This window comes from Idiotropiscis lumnitzeri, chromosome 7 (genome assembly GCF_059441095.1).
Source record: "Idiotropiscis lumnitzeri isolate Australia: NSW breed Sydney's pygmy pipehorse chromosome 7, RoL_Ilum_1.0, whole genome shotgun sequence".
NCBI lineage: Eukaryota > Metazoa > Chordata > Actinopteri > Syngnathiformes > Syngnathidae > Idiotropiscis > Idiotropiscis lumnitzeri.
In genome coordinates this window covers 16,816,666-16,838,084 of record NC_142397.1, presented here as the reverse complement: position 1 = coordinate 16,838,084, position 21,419 = coordinate 16,816,666, and the positions used below count along the sequence as shown (strand labels likewise).

At 39.9% G+C, this 21,419-nt stretch overlaps 3 protein-coding genes across 4 annotated transcripts; 1 reads left to right on the top strand and 2 right to left on the bottom strand.

Moving 5' to 3' along the window:
• The first annotated feature begins 1,216 nt into the window (after positions 1-1,216).
• LOC148333792 (inositol-tetrakisphosphate 1-kinase-like) lies at positions 1,217-8,353 on the top strand. 2 transcript variants are annotated; one of them, XM_088299913.1, is made up of 10 exons: positions 1,217-1,450; positions 1,729-1,753; positions 2,312-2,434; positions 4,657-4,774; positions 4,868-4,969; positions 5,364-5,404; positions 5,498-5,663; positions 5,862-5,929; positions 6,126-6,288; positions 6,355-8,353. In XM_088299913.1, exons 1-10 carry the CDS (start codon positions 1,368-1,370, stop codon positions 6,510-6,512), a joined length of 1,047 nt encoding a protein of 348 aa, XP_088156039.1. In that variant the 5' UTR covers positions 1,217-1,367; the 3' UTR covers positions 6,513-8,353. The 2 variants fall into 2 exon arrangements, with proteins under 2 accessions (XP_088156039.1, XP_088156040.1); XM_088299914.1 differs by having other exon boundaries at positions 5,498-5,680; positions 6,355-6,497.
• LOC148333791 (uncharacterized) lies at positions 6,630-13,340 on the bottom strand. Its single transcript, XM_088299912.1, has 6 exons — positions 13,138-13,340; positions 11,442-11,482; positions 11,288-11,357; positions 10,684-10,749; positions 9,021-9,880; positions 6,630-8,165 (listed from the first exon to the last, which is right to left on the bottom strand). Exons 1-6 carry the CDS (start codon positions 13,181-13,183, stop codon positions 8,097-8,099), a joined length of 1,152 nt encoding a protein of 383 aa, XP_088156038.1. The 5' UTR covers positions 13,184-13,340; the 3' UTR covers positions 6,630-8,096.
• Positions 13,341-14,071: 731 nt separating this feature from the next.
• sars2 (seryl-tRNA synthetase 2, mitochondrial) lies at positions 14,072-21,413 on the bottom strand. Its single transcript, XM_088301532.1, has 16 exons — positions 21,121-21,413; positions 20,937-21,032; positions 18,991-19,020; positions 18,753-18,893; positions 18,616-18,670; positions 18,457-18,523; positions 18,025-18,130; positions 17,877-17,924; positions 17,509-17,617; positions 16,919-16,964; positions 16,748-16,835; positions 16,101-16,213; positions 15,926-16,019; positions 15,662-15,754; positions 15,512-15,577; positions 14,072-15,019 (listed from the first exon to the last, which is right to left on the bottom strand). Exons 1-16 carry the CDS (start codon positions 21,388-21,390, stop codon positions 14,879-14,881), a joined length of 1,563 nt encoding a protein of 520 aa, XP_088157658.1. The 5' UTR covers positions 21,391-21,413; the 3' UTR covers positions 14,072-14,878.
• Positions 21,414-21,419: the final 6 nt, after the last annotated feature.

The window sequence follows — 21,419 nt, the reverse complement described above, 5'->3', positions numbered from 1 at the left end:
CATATAATTATTATTAATTTAATTAATTAACGACACATTGATTTATTATACATTTTTATTAATAATATTTTATATACATGTTAAATTAATAACTTAAATAATAAATTAATTAATGACAATTTTAATTAAACATTCCATGGTGTATTTATTTATTTCATTTGGCACATTCAGTCCTCCTTAGAGGTCAAGATATGTCTCACGTGCGCCATCTGCTGTTCAACCAAAGATGCTCTCATGGCACTTGTATTATTATGAGAGTTTTGGAAATTGAAAAATTCAGGGGAGGCAAAGGTACAGACGGGCTAGATTTAGCACAATAAATACTCGCATGAAAAGCGATCTGGTAAAAGTAAAAATACTGATTGAGTCCTTTGCTCCACTAAAATGTATAGTCCAGCCTGATAAAAGTAAAAATAAATGTTTACTGTCAATTATATACGAGAGCTATTTGATAACCTGGCACAAAGAAGGAAAAAAGTACAATTTTAATTATATTTATATAGCTAGCAATAGCTAGCTCGCGTTGGTTTGGGCTTTCGTCCTTTTAAAACCTGTTCCTATTATTTTGATGTTTACATCTAACAAAATCTGCTTTAAACGTTAATGACAACAAGTGATAAGCTAAACTTCACCTGTGCGGGTTTTTTTCAGAGTACAGATTTTCGAACGAAACAAGTCTATTTTGACAAGGAGTAAAAAATAGAGCTTTTTTTTCAAATGCCATAAAACGTCATCAGAAAATTAAAAATCAACATAAAGTGGATAAAATGTCAACTTAACACCAGAAACGAATAATTTTAATTGCAATTATATGCCTCCTTTCCATTACTGGCTTTGTCGGGAGTGCAAGGAGGCAGTTTATACTCTCCTTTCATGACTAAACATTCATCCACTTTCTGTCCAATACAGGGTGAACATATACAAACTACCACTCAGCATTATGGTCACACACCCCTTTGGACAATTTAGTGTCTTCCTAACATGCATGTTTTGGATTTATGGGAGGAGAAAACCTGCAAGCTTGAAGTGAACAAGCAAACTCCCCATATTGACAGTGGTTCTGAATCCAATCTTGAACCTCACACTACCCCACACACTGTGTTGATAATGCCGAAATAAAGAGGCCCCAAAATGTAAAAAGAACTCAGATAAAAAGCACTTTTTCTTCGTTTACCGTTCTGCCTACCTGATGAATTGTCACACGACGTTTTGGGGATGTAAGGTAAAGTTGAGTAACTATACTTTTGAGATGCAGTGTGTGAGTGGGTGTGTGTGGCCAGTGGAGTGGAGGTTACGGACAAGAGCGTGGGCATTCCACTCTAACTGTCTCTCTCTGCTGTCAGCGGGTCACAAGAGAAACAGGCCAAATGTCGCGCCGCAGAGTGGGCTTTTGCCTCAGTGATAAGAAACGCCGAAGGATGAATCTGGACGCCTTTGCACAGCTCTGTGCGTAAGTTATATGACTTTTGTTTCTTTTTATTATCATGATTATGATATGGGACTATACATATTTTCGAACTGGATGCGAATTAGGGTCACAAAGTTTGTCCACTCAGTGCAGTGACCGAACAACAGAGACTAAGCATATTGTAGTCACCGAATGAGTGTACTTAATGAAAGGATATTAAGTATTCCATTTTGAGAATTGCCGAACATTCTTTGTCATGTTTAACATAAAACTACTCTTGAATAGAAGAGAATATAAACCAATTTGCTTTGTTCATCCAGGGACCACGGAGTGGAGGTGGTGGAGGTAATTTGACTTTTTTCATGTAAATACAAGAGTGGGGGTAATTTCTCACCTTGAAGATTTGTGATGAATGCAGGACTTGCATATTGTCTGTATTTGTTTTCCTAGACAGTGTGTGTGCGTTTGTGTGAATGCGTGTGTGTGCGAGTGTATAGACGTGTAGATTTGTCTTTATCTGTGTAATTTCCAAAGCACAGGCACATCAGGTTGTACTGTTTTGTGAAGGTGAAATAGTTCACTTGAGTGTGCATGCATGCATGTTCACGGTGTCAAATACAGATGTCCACAACTTTAGTAATCCATGTCACAACCACCTGCAGCCACCTCCTATTAGCCTTCTGTGTATTTTTCTTGAGAAAGTGTCATGAAAAAGGGGTAGTACAAAACAGTTAGCTTGAAGGCAACATTATATGGAATAGTGTTCTCATTTTAACTGCATTTAATTAACATTCTCGTTTGTGTGCAATAAAGCCAATGTCCAATGACAAGACTTTCTTAGATAATCTGGCAAGAAGGAAGATTCAAGATGCAATGAAATCTTTTTTTTTTTTAATTCTTCAGATTGATCTTACTCAGCCACTTGGGCCTCAAGGACCCTTCGATGTCATAGTTCACAAGCTGTCTGATGTCATCGTGGAAGCGGAACATGACAGCCAATCAAAGCAGCTCCTGGTCAACTTCCAGGTGGAACTAAAAAGAACCAACATCACATCACATCATTGTTTTAAATGTTAAACAAATATGCAGAGTCTCATCTGTCATTTTGCATTCCAGTTACCAGCCACAATATTAGGGATGATTATGATTGACAAAGTGAGGTGTTATTATGTTTATAGTAAACCGTATGGTTGTAGTCTGTAGTGTTGTAAAACTGCACTGCCTCATACTGTGCTCCAATTCTGCTGTCCTTCTCTGTCGAGAAATATCTAGCAGTGCCATGCAACACGACAAATTACATCCAAAATAAAGATTAAAAATAATAAAGGGAGATCTTTGTTTTAGGTTGTGCTGGTGCACCCAATGAAGTGTCCGGAGATTGTAAATGTTAGCTAATATTATACTGCAAAGTCCGTTCACATGACACACTTTTGTGTGGAAAAAGCTAGCCGAACTAGCAAACAAACCCTTAAATATAATTTGACCAAGATCTTGATCATCTGAGATGGCATGATACGAAGTGGAAAAAGTATCCTGTCGTCTGACGAGTCCATAGTTCAAATTACATTTAAAAATCATTGTTATCGCGTTCTTTTGGGCCAAGACCATCGAGATTGTTATTAGCCTAAAGTTGAAAAGTCAGCATCTGTGACGTTATAATAATAATGCATCAGTTTTATATGCCGCTTTTTGGACACTCAAAGATGATTCACAGTGGATACAGAATCCATGCACTCACATATTCACGTTCTGGTGGTGTTGACGAAGCATCTTACCCAAGGACAAGACACATGACTTGGACACGGCAAAATTCGAATAGGCAACACTTCGGTTACTACTCCAGCAGAGACACGGTAGCCTCAGTGTGGTAGTGTGTTCGAGTTCCCATAGCATGGGTCATGGATAACTTGCGAATCTGTGAAGTTACCACTACTGCTGAAAGATACATACAACTTTTGGAGCAACATATGCTGACGTCCAAGCAATTTCTTTTTCAGGGTCATTGTTTATTAGAGCAAGACAACGAAAAGCCACACTCTGCATGTTGTTACAACAGTGTGGCCTCTTCGTAAAAGCGTGGGAGTAGTAGACTGGTCGGCCAGCAGTTCAGTCCTGTCTCCAATTCAAAATGTCTGGTGCATTATGTCGCTCAAAATAAGACAACGGAGTTGAAGTTGCACATCAGGCACGAATGGGAATAATTCCACCTGCAAAGTTTGAAAGTTTGTGTCCTCAGTTCCCAAATGCGGAATGAGAGTCGGGTCTGTAACATAACACAGTGGTTAACATGCGCCAGGCCAGCTTTTTTTTTTTAATTCAAAATGAGTGAATACTTGCAAAAAAAAAAAAAAAAAAAATCAAGTTTCTTAGTTTCTTAGCGTATTCAGTTGTATATCAGTTGAAAATGATTCCCAAATCATTCATCAGAATTCTTTTTTTAATTACGTTTCACATAATCACCGTAACTTGATTGGTATCTGGGTTTCAGTGGCAGTTGGTCAGTCAAGGTCATAGAGAGCTGCTTTGCGATGCATGATAGTCACAATATCACGTAGAAGACCCAAAAAAAAAAAAAGAAAATATTGATAGTGAAATAAAAATATCTATTTTTAGATTAGCAGGAAAATATCATATAGGTAATAATGTCTTAATGTCATATCTGTTGTGCAAAAATCTTTACCCATTGACAAGTTTGACAGTTGTGGTAGCTCCTCTTCTGGAATAAATAGGGCCGATTTGGGCTGCTACCTTCCAGGACCTTGAACTCATGGAAAAAAAATATCTCATTGTACCTCTAACTTTGAAAGTAAGTTTCTTTTATATTGGTTGCCATAGTTCCTCTGCATGACTGTGTGGTCGTGTTTATTTACTCAATATTACAGAAAAATCCACCATGGCGGCAATTGTTTACATTTAAGTTTAAGTTTCTCATTAGCGGCATTTCTGACTTCAACTTTTGCTTCTGTACACCAGGGCTGTGTAAAATGTAAAAAATGAGAAAAATCTGCTTTATTTTAGCTATAATGGTGAGAAAGTAGTTTAGTCAGGTCTCCTGTCATTTTGTTTGTTTATAATGTTATCAGGATAACTGAAGACCATAGTTGACAATTTATGCTATATATTTATTTGGTTAACAAAATGACTTTTAAGCGTAGCAGTGGTTGCAGAGGAAAAAAATCTGCAATTTAGCTCTTGTATTTTTGCCTGTTGGGTGTGAAAGCGAAATAAGCCGCTGTGTTATGTTCCAGAACTATGTGTCAGCTCACAGCAGGACAGTTCTTCTGGATCCCCTGCCTGCCATGACCCAAATTCTAGACCGCTTTGCCTCCTACCGGATCATGAGCAAGCTTCACAATTCACTCCGAGGTCTCATGTTTAGTAATAATACTACTGCAATTATGTAAACAACCCGTTGATGTGAAGGCTTTGATTGTGTTTATGTTTTTTTTTTTTTGACAGATTGGCACATTTGCAGTCCTCCATACGTTGAGGTCCACAATGCAACCGATATGCCTTCCATTCAGCACAAAGTGGAGACTCAGAACCTGAGCTTCCCTCTCAGTCAGTTTTCTGCCTCGTTCTCAGAAGCCTTTTAGATACTCACTTGATAAAGCACAAGCTTTAAAATGACTCGCTAGCGAGCAATGTAGTCGGTGTCTCAGGTAAAAAAAAAAAAACTGACACGCATCTGCTGTTACTGAGGGTTCTGCTACCGTACACAGTCAGAAAAGGCGATGGAGAATTTGGCACAACCGCATGAAATGGATGAACACACACAAAGGAAATGCAGATAAAATATAGCAGTATAAGTTTATGACACCAGTTTCTGTATAAAAAATTATGAACAGAATCATTCTAATCAAATTTAATATGAAGCGGGAAGGCAATTGGAACATATTTTCCTCTCTGATTTCCTGCGTTAACAACATCCAATACTTTGTTCTCCATTGGACAGTTTGTAAAACACGAGTGGCCCACGGTTCTCTTTCCCATGAGGTAAGTGCAGTCATGCAATTATACGAGTTGTTTTCGTTAGTAGAGCTTCTGCCTTTTGTTCGTAATTGTACTTTCCATGTACTCGGTGCATAGATGTCGCTGATCTTCAGTGCGGCAAGTCTGGCGGAGATCCATCCTCCATGTGTCCTCCAGAGCTTTGTCAACCATGGAGCTGTCCTGCACAAGTTGTTTGTAGTCGGAGAAAGACACTTCTGTGTGGAAAGACCCTCACTCAAGAACTTTCCCACTGGGCAATGTGGTCAGTCAGAAAATGCAGTTTGCCCCCTTCTTGTCTTTCATTTCTCAATCCACAGTCTCATTGAACCCTTTGTTTTTCACACCCTAACCCAGATCCTGTTCTAATAATCTTCTTATGATATCTTGTTTTGTTTTTTTTCACTTTCTGATTTGTGTGTTCGCTGTACAAACTCCAGCTGTGGTTTCTCTCTGCCTGCAGACAGAAAGACCATCTTCTTTAACAGTCAGCAAGTGTCCAAACCAGAGTCTAGCTCTGATCTCACAGCTGTGAGTATGAATGATCATTTTTAAAGTAAACGAGCCATATCTAAGGATCTTTCAGTTTGTTTTTTTTAAATAATCTACATTAAAATACTCATTAAAGCGGGATGCCACTGATGAAGTGGCAATTGCTGATTTTGAAACTTTTGTGAAAAGGTTCAACAGTCTCAAACCCACTGAAATTGGTTCTCCCTTCCCCAAGCTGGATGAGCAAATGCCATGCCTGCCTCCTCCCAGCACGGAGGCTGTTGCCGCCCTGGTCAGAGAGCTGCGCATTCAGCTTGGCTTGGCGCTGTTTGGTGTGGATGTCATCATCAATATAGACACGTACACTCTCTCCGTTATTGATATCAACATCTTTCCAGGTGAACACAATGAGAATCACACACGCATCCTACGAGCAGATTGTTCAAAGTGTTGTCTGTTGTCAGGTTATGATGGCGTGCCCCAGTTTTTCTCTTCTCTGCTCAGCCACATTGAGTCAGTGTTGGACAAACAAGCTTCTTCTGCTGGCTCTCCTGAGATGACCAAACACAAAGAGGGAACTTCCACTATGGAAAGAGGCCTCGGAGACACTACAGGGTCATAACACACAATGTAACACATTAATCAGTCATTTTTATGAACACAAAAACATCGGAATTGACTGAAATATTTTTTGTGCAGTGAAGTCATTGGAATTAGAACATAAACAATTGGCAAGAAATGTGTTTAAATTTACTTTTATTGGTTAATGAATAGCATTGGAGACAGCAGGCACAAAATATAGCACTCTATTCGTCTGTAATGTTACCAATATTTTGACCATTTTAAATGATTTTGAAATCTCCTCAATATCATCCCGCTACAGACATATCCTTCATCGACCTCGCTGCTTGATACATCATACACATATGTACAAAAACAACTCTTAAGTACAATAAACATTCTTTAATTATGAAATGAACAATCATCATCTTTGGAATGGATCATAGCAATATTATTAGTTTTAATTATTATTTGAGTGTTTACATCAGATTGCAACTCGTGGCAGTATAGAAAAAAAGATCATATATTTACTAAAGGAGTACTATGTGCACTCAAATGGCGTATTAAAATACCTGCTATATTGGCTTACTTTTTTAATATTCATTATTGCATTTATGTGTGCCGCAGTGATTATAGTATTATTGCAGTTAACTGAGTCTCTTGGTAACCCTGTTATAAATGTTTACCTTGTGCAATTTGACGCAGTGTCCACTAGGAGGCGCTTTTGCCTTTTACTTTGTATGACCTTGGCGCAATGATATTTATACGAGCACAAAGACAGCAACCACTGCAAATGTGATGTAACACCACTGAGCGATTACAACAGTTCTTTTCAGTATCAGTGTTCCAAAAGACAAGAAAATGGCTTTAGTGTCTTCCTCGTCCCTGCCTCGTCCTTGGCTTGTTAAGAGTGCAAAGCTGTCTGAACCTCAAGTGACACGTTGAGACCTTGTAAGCTCTAAGTACATCATTTCCCTCCGGCACCGCCCATGCACATCCACACCATGTGCAACTCAACACCTGACATACGTGTCAGCAAACAAGGTCCATTTGTGTTTTGTTCGTGTCACCCTTGTTCATCACAAACAGTCTGATTTTAACAGTACACGAGCCTAATGAAACAATCCTTATTTCTTGAAAGAATTCATGTTAACCCTTGGGTACAAATATCAGTTATACATAACAGTCATAACACTTTACATATAGCTATCGATTATTGCACAAAACAGATATTGATACACACACATTGCTTATTATAGAGAATCTGTTGTAACTTCTGAGACAAGAAGCACTGTGTGTATGGTTTGATGACTCGGGACTCAAAATGCTGTGTGAAATGTGTTTTTCTAATGACATTTAAATAAAAGTGTTGAATGCTTGCATCTGTGGCATTTAACAACTGATTCCACCTGTTATCTAAAGATTTACAGGTAATAGTGGCAAGCCCACTAAGCATGGATTCAGAGAGTCGCATAGAGCTCCAAAACTAAAATTAGCATTGCGTTGACACAGATGAACAAACAATAGGAACAGTTCCCAATCAAAAATCATTTTGCATCCAAAGAATGGACACAGAGGAGGCAGATGGGAATCAGGGGAGCTGAATGTTTGAATGAGAACCAAGGGCTACTGTGTGTGTGGGTGTTTATCCTCTCCGCAGCTCTCTCAGCTCTGCGGCAACTTCACGTAACTGGGCTTCGATCTCCAGCAGCTCCTGCAGATGGAAAGGAGAGAAAACGGCATCCATTTATGCAGACAGCAGTGTAAGATTTCAGTCATCACTTAAGCGGGGAAACATTTAGCACATTGAGAGAACATTTTATTGATAACATGCAGTACTTGACTACTAACGAACAAGAAGATATTGTACTCAGAGGAGGAGCTACATGATGGCCGTGGCCAACTCGCTGGCCACCCCGCGTTCTTGATTCTGTGATATAGACAATTAGTTCCACCTTACAGCCGTTTCCCTACAGTCACATTATAATGTAGCACTTGGATCGGCCTCAATACAGCCCAATCCTAATATAGCTAGACTTGTAGTCGCCTCAACTGCGTGTTCCCGTTGAGGGTGTGAGTTTTTAGGGTGTCCCAATTCTGCGAAGGGCTCTGTTGCCCCACCCCCTTTGCGCCCTTGTTCCGCACTTGACTGAGCCTGCATATTTGCGGATTCCGCTCACACCACACCACAGTAGTATGGGGACAGAAAATACTTTTTGTGTTTCAGGCTCTCACTCTCAGTTTTTGTTGTTGTTTAGAGATAAAATACAAAGCCTTCAGCTAAAGTGTGCTTGTAAGATCATTCATAAAACAAAAACTATTCTCACATTTGCATATCCGCATTGGGTACGCAAGTTCCTCAATCTAGGGTAGCTAAAACCAAAATATTGTATTAAACTCCCCTTCAATTGATACAATGTCATTTTACCCCACAAGAGCATACCTCTGACAGTGTCCTACAAAACTCATTAAAAAAAAATGAAAAAAAACAAAACAACCAAATACCACCATAGAAATTATTATAAGATACTTTTAAGATAAAATGATACCAGTTTTTTCTTTGACATACCTCGCCCTCTTCATCATCCAAGCCACCCTCATCATCATCTTCATCCTCTCTGGTGTACTCATCCTCATCTTCTTCATCCTCCCCATGTGGATCGTTGTCCTCCTCCTGGCCCTTCAACCTCTCCCTCTCGAACTGGCGAGTGGCCTCATCGCTAGCTTTCTCCATCACTCGCTTCTGTGGCGGCTCCTTCACCTCCGCTGCTCCCTCTTTGCTCCTCGCTTCATTCTCACTCCCTCCCTTTTCACCGTCGTCCTCCTCCTCTTCTTTGCCCTGGTCCACACCGTCGTCGCTCTTCTGTGCTCGTGCCTCGTCCTCAACTCGTTGCATCTTCTTGACCAGCTCGTCCAGCTCCTCCTGCTTCTCCTTCCTCACCCTCTCCTCCTCTGGCTTATTCTTGCGCGTCAGCTCCTTCAGCTCCTTCTCCACCTTCTCCTTCTCCATGCTCAGCTCTAACTCATCCTTCCTTTGATCGGCAAGACTCTGCTGCTGAACTTCCACTTTGTCTCTTGCCATCTTTTGCTTGGTGTCATCCTCCTCCAGACCTTTTTCTGACCACTGGCTTTTTGGGCTCCCTCTTTCCTTCATCTGGTAACGCTTTTTCTTCAGCTCTTTCAGCAGCTCTTTGAGCTCGTCATCATTACTCTCCTCCTTTTCCTTCTCGCTGATCTCTTTAGCTAGCAGTTCCTCAAGCTCCTTAGCTCTCTCCTCTTCGTCATGGATCCCTGTATCATCTATCTTTGGCTCATCCATCTCCCTCTTCGTGTGGTCATCTATTGTTGTTTTGGTTGCATCGCTCTCGTCATCCTTTGACTTCAAATCAGCCTCCGCATCAGCGATATTATATTCATATCGCTCTTTCTCTGCAAGGGTCAGCCAGAACATACCTCATTTCAATTGTCACACAGGAGCTGTGGAAATATCATTACAGGGAGCCCCTCTATATAACGGTTAATCTTTTCTGCCCTTGCTAAATCGATGAATTAGCAGAAGGCTAATTTTATTGTATACAGGTAAAGCTGAGGTTAGAGTTGTGGGCTTTCAGTGTTTTTACATCATTATGCTGCAAAATCCTAAAATGGACCTCAGACGCTTCCCAACTATGATGTAGTAACAGTCATTGTTCCCAAAAAGCAGAGAGAATACAGTATATGCATGGAAGTGCTTGTTTGCATGTGTTGCTGCTCCATGTGTGTTAAAGTTGCAGTAATTTCAACATTTATAATGACCATGTCATTTTGCTTTAGCCCATCCATAGCAATTCAAATTATATTTTATCATCAAGCTTGTGGACTTTCATTAGGTGTTAAATATTACATGCTTTGCATTTTGTTGTTTAACTATAAAATTTTTATTTTTTTTTGTGTTTCGTTTGATAACAGTACAAGTGAAAGAGTCTTCCTCTCATTTCCTGAAAGTGATGTTGTATAAAAGTCTCCCATTTCTTGACAGCAAGAGAGTGAGAATATGTGCAAAGACTGTCAAAGTGTGCTTTAATAGGTTTATGTGTGCTTTGACGTTTAAAACGTGTGAGAGAGTCTCTTTATATGGTCTCTACACCGCGGATGGGGTCAGGTATGTACAAAATTCCCCGCGGTAAATGGGGGTTCACTGGGTACCATGTCGAGAAAGGACAAATACAAGGGATGAGTGAATCAATGTGTACCTTCATCAGCCAGCCTCTGCAGCTCCCCGAGCAGATCATGGTGTCTTTGCACTTCATCAAGTTCCGCTGCAGAAAATTAGACACTCCACATAATCAAATTATTGACAGACAATGCGGGTCACACCAAACTATAGTCGCCAGCATTTCAATTGAGTGCAACTTGAAATTCAACTGCAGGGCATGTTCATTTAGGATGGTCCACATGAAGGGATTACAGGTTATGAATCTTGTGCAGTTCAACACTCGTTTTAGACTAAATTAGTAGTGGTTACAGTTTTTCAACAGCGACCCTCAATAAGGAAAAAACTGGCAAGCAGAAAAGGAGTATTTTTGGTATTTTAGACTTGGGTAATAGTTACAGTGTATCTGTTAAAAACGAAATATGTCCTCCTCATTCGTCATTACATTTAATAGGTGTTTTTTTGTTGTTTTAATGTTTTACACTTTACATGCTTTTAAGGATGCCAAATGTTGCTTCCAGGCAAAAGCATGTAGCATGATAAAATAGGAGTATGAATATCACATAGTATATGAATATTTTTTACTCCAAACCTCAGCAATTGTTGGTGATCATGGCTATGTGAATACTTATTACAAATATCACCTGCTAGCTGAGGGTCACACTCATGTTGCGACCCATCTCCATTCAGCGTTTCTTGAATAATACATTCAACCTTGAAAAAAAACACAAACAGAATTATCTTTGTAAAAATGGAATATTCAGGAAAATATTGGAGAGGAGAAAAAAAAATCCTTACCTTTGCATCATTGAGGGGTGAGATTACTGGCCGACATCCCACTGGAGCCAAAAATAGGAAAATTAGAGTAATCATATTTTTAATTTCTGATACAATGGTAAGCTAAGAAAGAAAAACAAAAACAAGCAGTGTCTGATGCTTGTCAGAGAGGGAGACTTGTTCCCAGTTAATCACTGTTCCCTTGGTGAAGTGGCAGAGCAAAGAAGCTTACATCTCTCTCGCGCACACAACTCACAATAACACACATGCACACACACTATTCCCAGGGGCACAAGCCTGAAGGTAGTTTCCATCCGGGGCTAAATTTGTCTCCAATCCCTTACTGCCATTATATCATTAAAAGGTAACCTAAGCAGTGCAGCACAACCCCGGAAGTTGAATGTCAGTCCATACTGTAGATGGATGGACATACCCAGAATGTGTTTGCCTTTGCACCCACAGTTCAAGAAAGGCAAATGTTGGACTATTTACCGATTTCTAAATTAGAATAAAGACAGGTTCATCTTGCCCACTATGCCAAAAATTTTGGCACATTTATTCATTACAAAATTCCAACTGACCAAAAGGCAAAAGAAGAAAAAATATATGATAATAATAATGAAAGTCCCGCCCACTAGGATGTTTGAATGGCAAATTAGAGCTTTGGTGGAAAGAACATAAAGTCTGATACACAATAAATTAATTATACCAAAACACAGATTGGATACACTAATAATGATTAAACCCAAAGGCCATCCCAACTGACTTTGGGCAGGAGGCACCATTGACTGGTCACCAGTCAATGAAATTGATTATTGCTACCTTATGTCACACTGCAACAACAGCATAATAAATTGCTTACGGTTGTCAACTCTTGTGGTGTGCAAGCAATTTCGAGGTGCATGGGTTGGTTTTCTCCTGTTTTCGCCCACGTTCCAAAAACATGCATGGTAGGTTCATGAAACACTAAAGTGGCCCCAAGGGTGATTGTGAGTGTGACTGGTTGTTTGTCTTTGTGCTCTGCTTTTGGTTGGCAACCAGTTCTGGATGTACCCCATCTATTGCCCAAAGATAGCTGGGTAGGCATGTCCGGGTTGAGAAGTGTTTCAGATAATGGATGGATGGATTTTATTTTCACTTTACAGTCATTTTAACTTGACTTAGCAATTCTCATTTTCATTTGTACAATGCAGAATGTTTTTTTCCTTCTGTTTTCCTACCTGGAATTATTATTTGGCAAACCCATTGCGACCTGTATTCTTGTTTTTAGTTCCAATATAAGTTCAACAAATGTGCTTTTCATCGGTGTGTGTCTATGTGTGAGATGTGGTGATGTGGAGGGCAGAAAGGTATTACACACCATGTATGATTCGAGTTAGGGCCGCCACTGCATGGACGACGTACGTTGGATATCAAGACTATTGAAAAATGCTGCAAGGATCTAACCAAGCCTGAACGCACTCGAACCAATTTATAGTCGCGTGCACATGGTGTTCTTTTCATTGCATGCTAAACTGCGAAATTGAACAAAATGTGATTCCATCTTTAAAAAAAATACTAAAGGCGTATAACAAATGACAAGTGGAGGTAATTCTATTGTGCATAATAAAGCAGTCAAATGGGAAACGTGAAGCCTCCATTCGGACATTTTCAGCATTAATTCAAGCCACATATGTCCGACAAAAGGCAAAAACGGCGAAATATGACCAACACTGACCTCCCACGGCCGCCAAGAGACAAACTGCGGCAGTCAGAACTCCCATAGGATCCAAAAAAGCTGTTCCTTTCAGGAGATATCCTTCAAACCGTGGGCTGGATGTGGATACCAGTCATCACACACGCGCCACACCGCACACACAAGCACACGTAACACCCTCGCTGAGGGGTGAGCAACTGAGCCGAATGCTGCACGGCGGCGTGCACGCGCGCTCGCGTTTGTGTTAGGTCAAGTGACGTAGGCCAGCTCCTAAAGCTTATGTCACCTGTACTTTGTAAATAAATCAAGTGGAACACGGTATATAGCGTTACTCCAAATTCGAATTTACTGGTATCAGAATATTTACCGTTACTGTTCTTTTATCAAAAACAACCAAAGTTGCTTGTTAGTATTGCATAGATTTTGCTCGTCTGTGTTTTTTTTTTTGCAGAGAATATAAATGCAGTAGTCTTTACAAAGCCAGTTACATGCGGTGTTCTGCTTTGGTGCCCCCTACAGGGAGACTGTGACACTCACCTGTTTGTGATGTACTAAAGCACTTCGTTGACGAACACTGTACTCAAAACTAAGACGCAGTCAGTGGTTTGCCGCTCTTTGATTGGCCTTTTAAAAGTTCTCTTGGCGGCAGTTTCCATGATGATTTATTTGTGGATCAAATTAGATTTCAGCCACTAAGTGCCAAAACGTTAATCAAACCTTCCCAAGGCCTCCAGAATCAGGAATGTCAGCCAATGTACCTCAAAACACGATTTAAAAGATTTAAAAAATGATCCTCAGTGTCAGTCGGGGTCGACTACGACGTGTGCCATTCAAGCACAGCAAAACCTCTGTCAGAGCTAACTTTCATTAGCAAAATACACCTGCAGCCTTGTGCACAAATTTCAAGGAAAAATCAACATTGCTGGTGAGTATGATTTATTTAAACGTTTTATTTTTCATATTTGATGAATGTTGATTTTGAAGTGCTCCAAATTAAATACATTGCAGCTCTATGCTTCTTTCTGGGCTGTCTAATAGTTTATATAACTGCAACATCAGAGATGGTTGTAAAAGGTGGATTAATGTCAGTTAAGAGTCCACTGAAGCCAGCTGTGCTAAATGCACAGGCGACCCAACATACAGTAAATGAAAAACATGTAAAGCATCAGTGTTGGATATTATTCATGAACAGTTGCTGTCTTCCAGATAATTTGACACAGCCAACTATTGGAAGACATTTTTTCAGACAAATACTCTCAATTGCTTTTATTCCTTGTTCAGCCCCTCAAACATATGAAGACATTAAAAACACATTTGCAAAGCATTATGATGCATTAAACCCTCGCTATGGTGTCAAATGATTGACTTTTATTCACACTAAGTGACATCATGATCAGTCAAGGGAATAACAATATTATGTATTTACAGTATATTCCATTATACATTTGTAGGTCACTAGGCTATTTTGAACCAGTAATGCATTGACGGTGACTTAAAATGCAGCCAATGACCAGTCTGACTGTACAGACCATGCAGAAAGGTGGGCCCTCAGAAGCACAGGTCGCACAAAGTGGAACACTGCGCTGACTTAGTTAGTGGAGTGCTGTATAAATTTAAAATGCATCGGTCTTGAAAACGGCACGTCCAGAAAAAATGCTCCCTTCGGTGAATTGTAATGAGCATCACTGAGACACTGCATTACAGGAAGAGATCCTTACGCTAAATGTAATACTTTTCTAACACATTATTCCCAACACTGATGTCACGTAATTGTGGGAGAAGGCCTGGGTGGGCGGCTGGGCTGGTTGGGGCCAATGTATTTCAGAGGAGTATTCTTTGGCTTCTCAATTATTTCAAGACCCATGTATGGTTGCAAAGCTCTGGGGACCAGAACTGATCCTTCCTGTGGGTACAGAGATGTAGAAAATGTGATATCTAAACTGTTTTACCTTTAGTTTATAAGGAATACGGGCTCAACTGTTAAAAAGTTATTGTTGACCATGGGTTCCATATTCCTCATACTTCATTTTATATTCCCGAGTGTACCATCTTTTGATGTGTTCACAGGATTATGGAATATGTTGATAAAACACTATCTAAAACCCCTCAAAGAATCTGGCTATAACTTAGATCTATGCAACTGGCCACAGAGAACTTAATGTAATTCTTCAACAGTAAGGACAAAATTGAGCATATGCAACTATATTGTAATGCAACTATTAATGCAACTATTAATATATCTTGCTTGTAAAGGACACAAACCAATGTGGGTAACATGGAATTTGATATCACCTCAAGATTTAACTTTGCGGATAAAGGACATTTGTTATACATAGATTTTTGGAGGCAAGTACTGTTTGCTAAATGTAAAGTCTTTTGTAGGCTGGAATCTTACTTTGGTTTGGTGAGTCTCCAGGATGGCAATGATTGTTCTGGGGATGGCGCATGCTGTGGCATTCACCTAAAATCAAAACAAACACCGAGCAGGTTTGCTGGGTCCTAAAACAGCAGGAGAAATAAAAGAGCTTCTCCTCTGCAATCTTACTGTGTGGGCGTACTGCAGGGTGCCATCGTCTCTCTCATAAAGGATGTTCAGACGTCTGCTCTGGTAGTCAGTACAGTTCGAACCACTAGAAATCTGAAAGGCAGATGGAATACATCTGAGACGTTACAGTTCTGTTGCAATGCCGACAAAACTATCAAATGGGGAAATAGTGTGACACTTGCCTGATTTCAGTTCAGGTGATTGCACTCTTAAAACAGTATACATATGTACTGTATAATAATAATACTGTATAATGTTGCTGACCTCGCCGTAACTGTTCCTCCCGGGCATCCAGGCTTCAATGTCATACTTTCTATAGGCTGGAGGACCCAACTCCTGTGTTGGCATGTCCAAAACTCTACGAAAAAATACACTCCCAATTATAAAAAGAAATCTGTGATCAGCGATGCAACGCAGGATTTGGTGTGCCATTTCAGACCTGTAGTGGAGCTCCAGTGCAGAAAATATCTCTTTTTGTAAGGAGACAAACTCCTCGAGGAGCTGAGCGCTCTCCTCCCCCGTCTCATTGGCCGTCACCCCAAACATCTCAACCTAGACATACAAACACAATTTTAAACTATTTGTCATACGCACACTAAACAAACGCAGCACTAAACAATGAAATTATTTCTTTACAAGTCTCCCTCCACTTAGAGTACGCAAAGAAGATAAACGTGAAAAAAAAAACTAAATTATGAAGTGAATGCTGTGTTATACTTTAGTTCATGCATCTATAAATTAAATCCCATCACAGGATTAATAAAGAATGCTTATCTTCTGTATCAATCCAGCTCATCTAAATAAGTCAGTAGTATAAGCTTGACACTAAAGAAATCAAATTGGATGAGTTTAAGTTTGAATCTTTTGTGTAATTATGCTGCTATTAAGACTGGTAAACATTTGCTCAACTGATGGAGCTTTGTAGCAATGCTCGTCTTTCAGCAATCAAGACCCACATTATTGATCAAAAGTAAACTTACAGTACTGATGTAATGGTGTGATTTTTTTTCAAAGCTATATCATTGGATTTACAGTAATTGGATTGTACCAATTACTTTAGTAGCAGCTAATTGAGTCTATACGAACCTTATTGAAGTGATGAACTCTATAGAGGCCCCAGGTCTCTCTCCCTGTGTCCGTCTCTGCTCTGTAACATGTACTGCTGCACACTGTCCTGAAGCAGGAGGTGGCAAAGCATGTCAGCTACAAATATTTCAAACAACATAATTTCACTTGGAGTGAGGGAGTATGTCATACCTGACAGGCATATCCTTAAAATTAACTGCGTGGTCCATGAAATAACCTGGGGTGGAAAGGTATACAACATTTGAGCATGTGCAAAATTAGTTCCTTATCTAAAAGAATGCAAAACATGCAAAACCTAGTCTTTAAAATAAAAGCTAATAAAACCTATTTTAAGCCTAACATTTTTTAAAAATCAATTAACCAGAATTGGACTGCTTTATTTTAACTTGATACGGTGTCTAATTTGCAATGGCAATCAGAAAGTGCATAGTCTATCACAATGTACGCTCACAGGGAGTAGCAAAGACAGAATTACAGTAAATTTGTATGAAAAAAAAAAAACTTCTAGACCATGAACTAATCCAATGAAAACAAAGTACGGCAGAAACTGAGCATGCCTTTTTGTGCCATGCGACGACGTATTCTTATGCCGCTGTGCAAACTAGTTCAATGGGCGCCAGTGGTAACCTTGAAATGCCTTAGGTTGGTGAGAACGAAGGACCTCTGTTTACAAAACGATCAACAAATCAAAAATGGAATGAGCATCTATGCAAAGGTGCTGATACAAACTAAAACTTGCAAAAAAAAACAGTAGGGAAGACCTGCCACTCCAACTTCTCCAGTCCCAGCCAGGTTTAGGTCTGGGAAACGAGCCGGGTCCAATGAGTAGACCTGAGATCGATGGGCATTGGGCTGCATGCCACATCCCTCCTGTAGACATGAAAATAAAGTAGACAATCTTTTAACACAAGTTAGTTTGACGTTGTCAATCAGCAACTAGCCAAAAAGGATAAAGAAGGTGTTTTGAATGACCTTAGTGCGAGTTTCAATCCATTTTTATTTCCCTGCTTCTTATCATGATAGTTTACACATCATGTTTTTGTTTGCTTCAATTGTGCACATTTTTAATGAATTAATCTGTCATGCTGTCCAAATAACACAGACCAAAAACAGAGAAGGCGCTACTTACAAACACTGCACTCTTCAGCATGTCAGGTACAACCATGGGAATGAAGCCCTGTCAGTGGAAAAAAAAAAATCATAATTACATATAATAAATACACAGGTCTACAGCATACAAATTTGTTTTATCAATATCTAATCTTTTAGCAGCTTACACGGCGTTGCAGTGTGTCGAGTGCAAAGTTTTGGAGCGCTGTCTGAAGTCTGGCTCCTGCCCCCCTCAGATAGTAAGATCTGTGACCTGAGACATGAGCAAGATGCCTGAAGCAGAACAAAGATATGTACTCAGGTAAATGTACACAGCCGGGGAATCACTTGGAAGGTATAACCATGTTCATTCAAAATGTAAATGTCATAGCTAATACCAGTGTTGTTTTTGGCAGGCATTTTAGATTTAGTCTTAGTCTTTTGGACAAAAATGCTTATTAGTTTATCACATTTTATCGTCATGAAAAAAAGGGCCGTGAGTAAAATATTCCCGTCATCGGCATCGTTGACGAAAACAACACTGGCTAATACTAGCTCACAAGATCGATCACAAAAGAGAAATCTGATCCATAAGACAGCAAAAGAAGAGTCATCATCACCTCTGCCTGATGAGGCCACCCAACAGCTCCCCCAGTTCAACATGGCCTCGGGGCTTAAAGTCAAATTCTTCAAGAAAAACAAAAGCCAAAATATTTTTTCTATACCACACATGTATATAAAAAGTGCATTTAATATTCCAAGCAGTTCACAACACTCACCACGTTTCTGCCCAACCAGCTCTACGACCTTTGCTTGGCTCTCATCTCCAACGGGCTGAGAAGGAAAGGTTTGAAATGTCAACAATTTGCCACACAGCGAGAATGAAAGAGTTCTGTGCACGTGAATGAATTCTCACAACGTCAGGGTGTGTGGTGTTGGGCAGACGCAGTGCTCGGCTATAGTGTTCCTGATCCAGCTGTGTTTCTCTGGGATAGAGATGGTTGAGTCTCTTACGGACCTCTCGACCTTTCAGCAGTGCCTGGTTGTACTCTGGAAGCTGTGTGGCCAACGCATGTATGTTAAGAGCATAAGTCTGATGGTATTAATCCATTCAATATTTGGAATGATTTACTAATTGTCAACATTTGACTTACTGCGGCGAGGTCCTCCTTTCTGTATTTTGCCTAAGAACAGATAATTGTCAAATTCATGATTCTGGCTTTTGATCCCAGAGAAAACATGCATGCACAAATGAATATATTCAGGTTAAGAATGTAAAAATATTACTGTATCCAGGTCAGGGGTGGACATATAGATGTTTAATTATAAGGAATTCTATGATTGGGTGGAAATAATTCTTTGACAGACTGGACTGGATTACTTGGCAGCAATAAACTGCAGAGTCGTTTGCAGTCTATTTTGTTTCACATGATTTATGACTCCTTAATATATGACCTTAAATCTAGTGATGTTACGAGACATGCCGATGCTTTGTAGAGTTTAGCGAGTAATGAAGGGAACGTTGTGTTGAAGCTTACTTCATTTCAGAGAGGAACTGAAAATAATATCAGAAGCCTCACTGACTGTCGCACCATGTGGCTGCTTCAGAAAACGTTTCAGAATTTGCTGTTTGACAGCAAACCAGACTCCTTATCCAAAGGTAAGTCTCAAACATGGGTCTTAAACCTGACAGTGATTTTAAATCGGACCGGCAAACCAGTGCTGTTGTTTGAGCCATCTTCTTTAATCTGAGGGTGCTGGCTAAGGCAAAGTATTCCTTTCTCAACAGCACCTTGAAACAGTAATTCATGCCTTTGTCACATCTCGACTGGATTTCTGTAACGTACTTTATTTTGGAGTCAGCCAATCCTCCATCAAGCGTCTCCAGGTGATCCAAAATGCTGCTGCTCACCTCTTGACTAGTAGTATTCGTGTACATTTTAGAGTTCTTTGTAAGATTTGATTTGTTTTCAAATCTCCAAATAGTCTCATCCCACTTCATCCCTCTCAGCTCCTTCAATCCTATGCACATGCCTTAGATCTTCGGACAAGATACTATTAGAGGCACAGAGGACTATGCAAAGACTAGGGGGATCGAACATTTTCTGTTGGCGGTCCCTCTCTTTGGAATGTCCTTCTGCTAAACGTAAGGCAATTCCCCTCGCTTCCCATCCTTAAAACGTTATTAATTAATTTATTAATCTTTATTGTTTGGATTTTGACTTAGCGTGATACTTGGCTTTAGTTTTACCGTTTTTGTGCTTTTTACTGTCATTATTTTGTTTCATTGTTTGTTGTTGTATGATTTACTTTTGCTCCATGTACAACACTTTATATTCAGTGGCGGTTGCCTTAAAGTGCTTTATAAATACAGTTGAGTTGATCTGAGTAATCTAATCCCCTCAGGCAGTGCCCCATTCAAAATGTATTTTTTTTATAGCTGCACTCAGCACAAAGTCTGGACAAATATATTAGAATTGTTAAAGTGTTATAGTAGTATAGTGTAAAAGTATTATAGTAGTTTAATTTAGTTGAGGACACTTTGGGCCGTAGAGAGAGCAAGCGTCATCTCACATTGTACGAGTGAACGTTGATTTGCTCAGCACGCCGGATTTTCAGGCCAGTGGTTACGCATATGACATTCAACATGAAGGACGGTGGGCGTGTGTTGGCACCTCAGCCAGGACCGTATGGAACTGGTCATTATATGCACTGTTTGTTTATCAGAAATTTAATGGGTAGATGTTTAAAAACATCACAGGGAAAGAGGGATGAGGAGGATTACTTTAGCCCAATTTGCTGCATACAAACTTAACCATTATACATCCTGCCATATCATATGTTGGGAAAAATAGACACTCTGTATTGAATAGATTTTTTTTTTGGGGGGGGGGGTAATTATTCATGATTCCCTACAGTCAAAACAGACAAAATCTATGAAGCATACATTATACAGCTGCCTGTGATTATACACCTGGCCAGCAGGTGGTTCGTGAACTAAGCGAATTGAACCCTTTCTCGAATTAGTTCGCTCAATTAGTTCTTGCCTCATAAGGCTTCATCTCATCATTACTACATAATTTGTTTTTACTGAACTGACCACTAAAGTTTTGACCGTTCCACTAATATGCTGTTTCTGCTCTTCGAGCTCAAAGATTTCCCCTCGTACTGCCTGGAGCTGCTGCCACACACGCACCTGAAAGAAACACAAACACGGATGCCAACATTTCCAGACAAACTGAACTGGAGACAACACCAAAACGCGACATATTCGTGCTACTTACAATTTCCTTGACATCTTGCCCGCGGAGCTCGCCTTTCCTGCTCTCCACATTAGCTATGACTTTGTCGGTCTGCTCACATACTGCTTTAATGTCCAGCTGCGGCTTGTCGCTATATCCTTCACGAACATGCTCATACAAGCTGCTTTGATGAGAAAATGGACGGGGAACATTAAAACACAACTTCTGCGTTGAGAGATGTCGTACTACCGGCGTCGATATAAACTTTGTAAAGAGTCTAAACGAGCAAAAGGCGACCAAGCATGTCGCCATGTTGGAAATATGATGGTTGATGCCTTCAT

Bases quoted from the DNA above. Each gene is read 5' to 3' on its own strand.
- LOC148333792 (XM_088299913.1), top strand. From the start codon at position 1,368: ATGTCGCGCCGCAGAGTGGGCTTTTGCCTCAGTGATAAGAAACGCCGA. The intron at 1,754-2,311 runs GTAATTTGACTT...TTAATTCTTCAG, and splicing joins ACGGAGTGGAGGTGGTGGAG to ATTGATCTTACTCAGCCACT. The intron at 5,664-5,861 runs GTCAGTCAGAAA...CTCTGCCTGCAG, and splicing joins CTTTCCCACTGGGCAATGTG to ACAGAAAGACCATCTTCTTT.
- LOC148333791 (XM_088299912.1), bottom strand. From the start codon at position 13,183: ATGGGAGTTCTGACTGCCGCAGTTTGTCTCTTGGCGGCCGTGGGAG. The intron at 10,750-11,287 runs GTGATATTTGTA...AATTTTCTGCAG, and splicing joins GTGTGACCCTCAGCTAGCAG to CGGAACTTGATGAAGTGCAA. The intron at 8,166-9,020 runs GTATGTCAAAGA...TTCCATCTGCAG, and splicing joins TGGATGATGAAGAGGGCGAG to GAGCTGCTGGAGATCGAAGC.
- sars2 (XM_088301532.1), bottom strand. From the start codon at position 21,390: ATGGCGACATGCTTGGTCGCCTTTTGCTCGTTTAGACTCTTTACAAAG. The intron at 18,671-18,752 runs GTGAGAATTCAT...TTTCCTTCTCAG, and splicing joins ACACCACACACCCTGACGTT to CCCGTTGGAGATGAGAGCCA. The intron at 18,524-18,615 runs GTGAGTGTTGTG...TTTTTCTTGAAG, and splicing joins GCTGGTTGGGCAGAAACGTG to AATTTGACTTTAAGCCCCGA.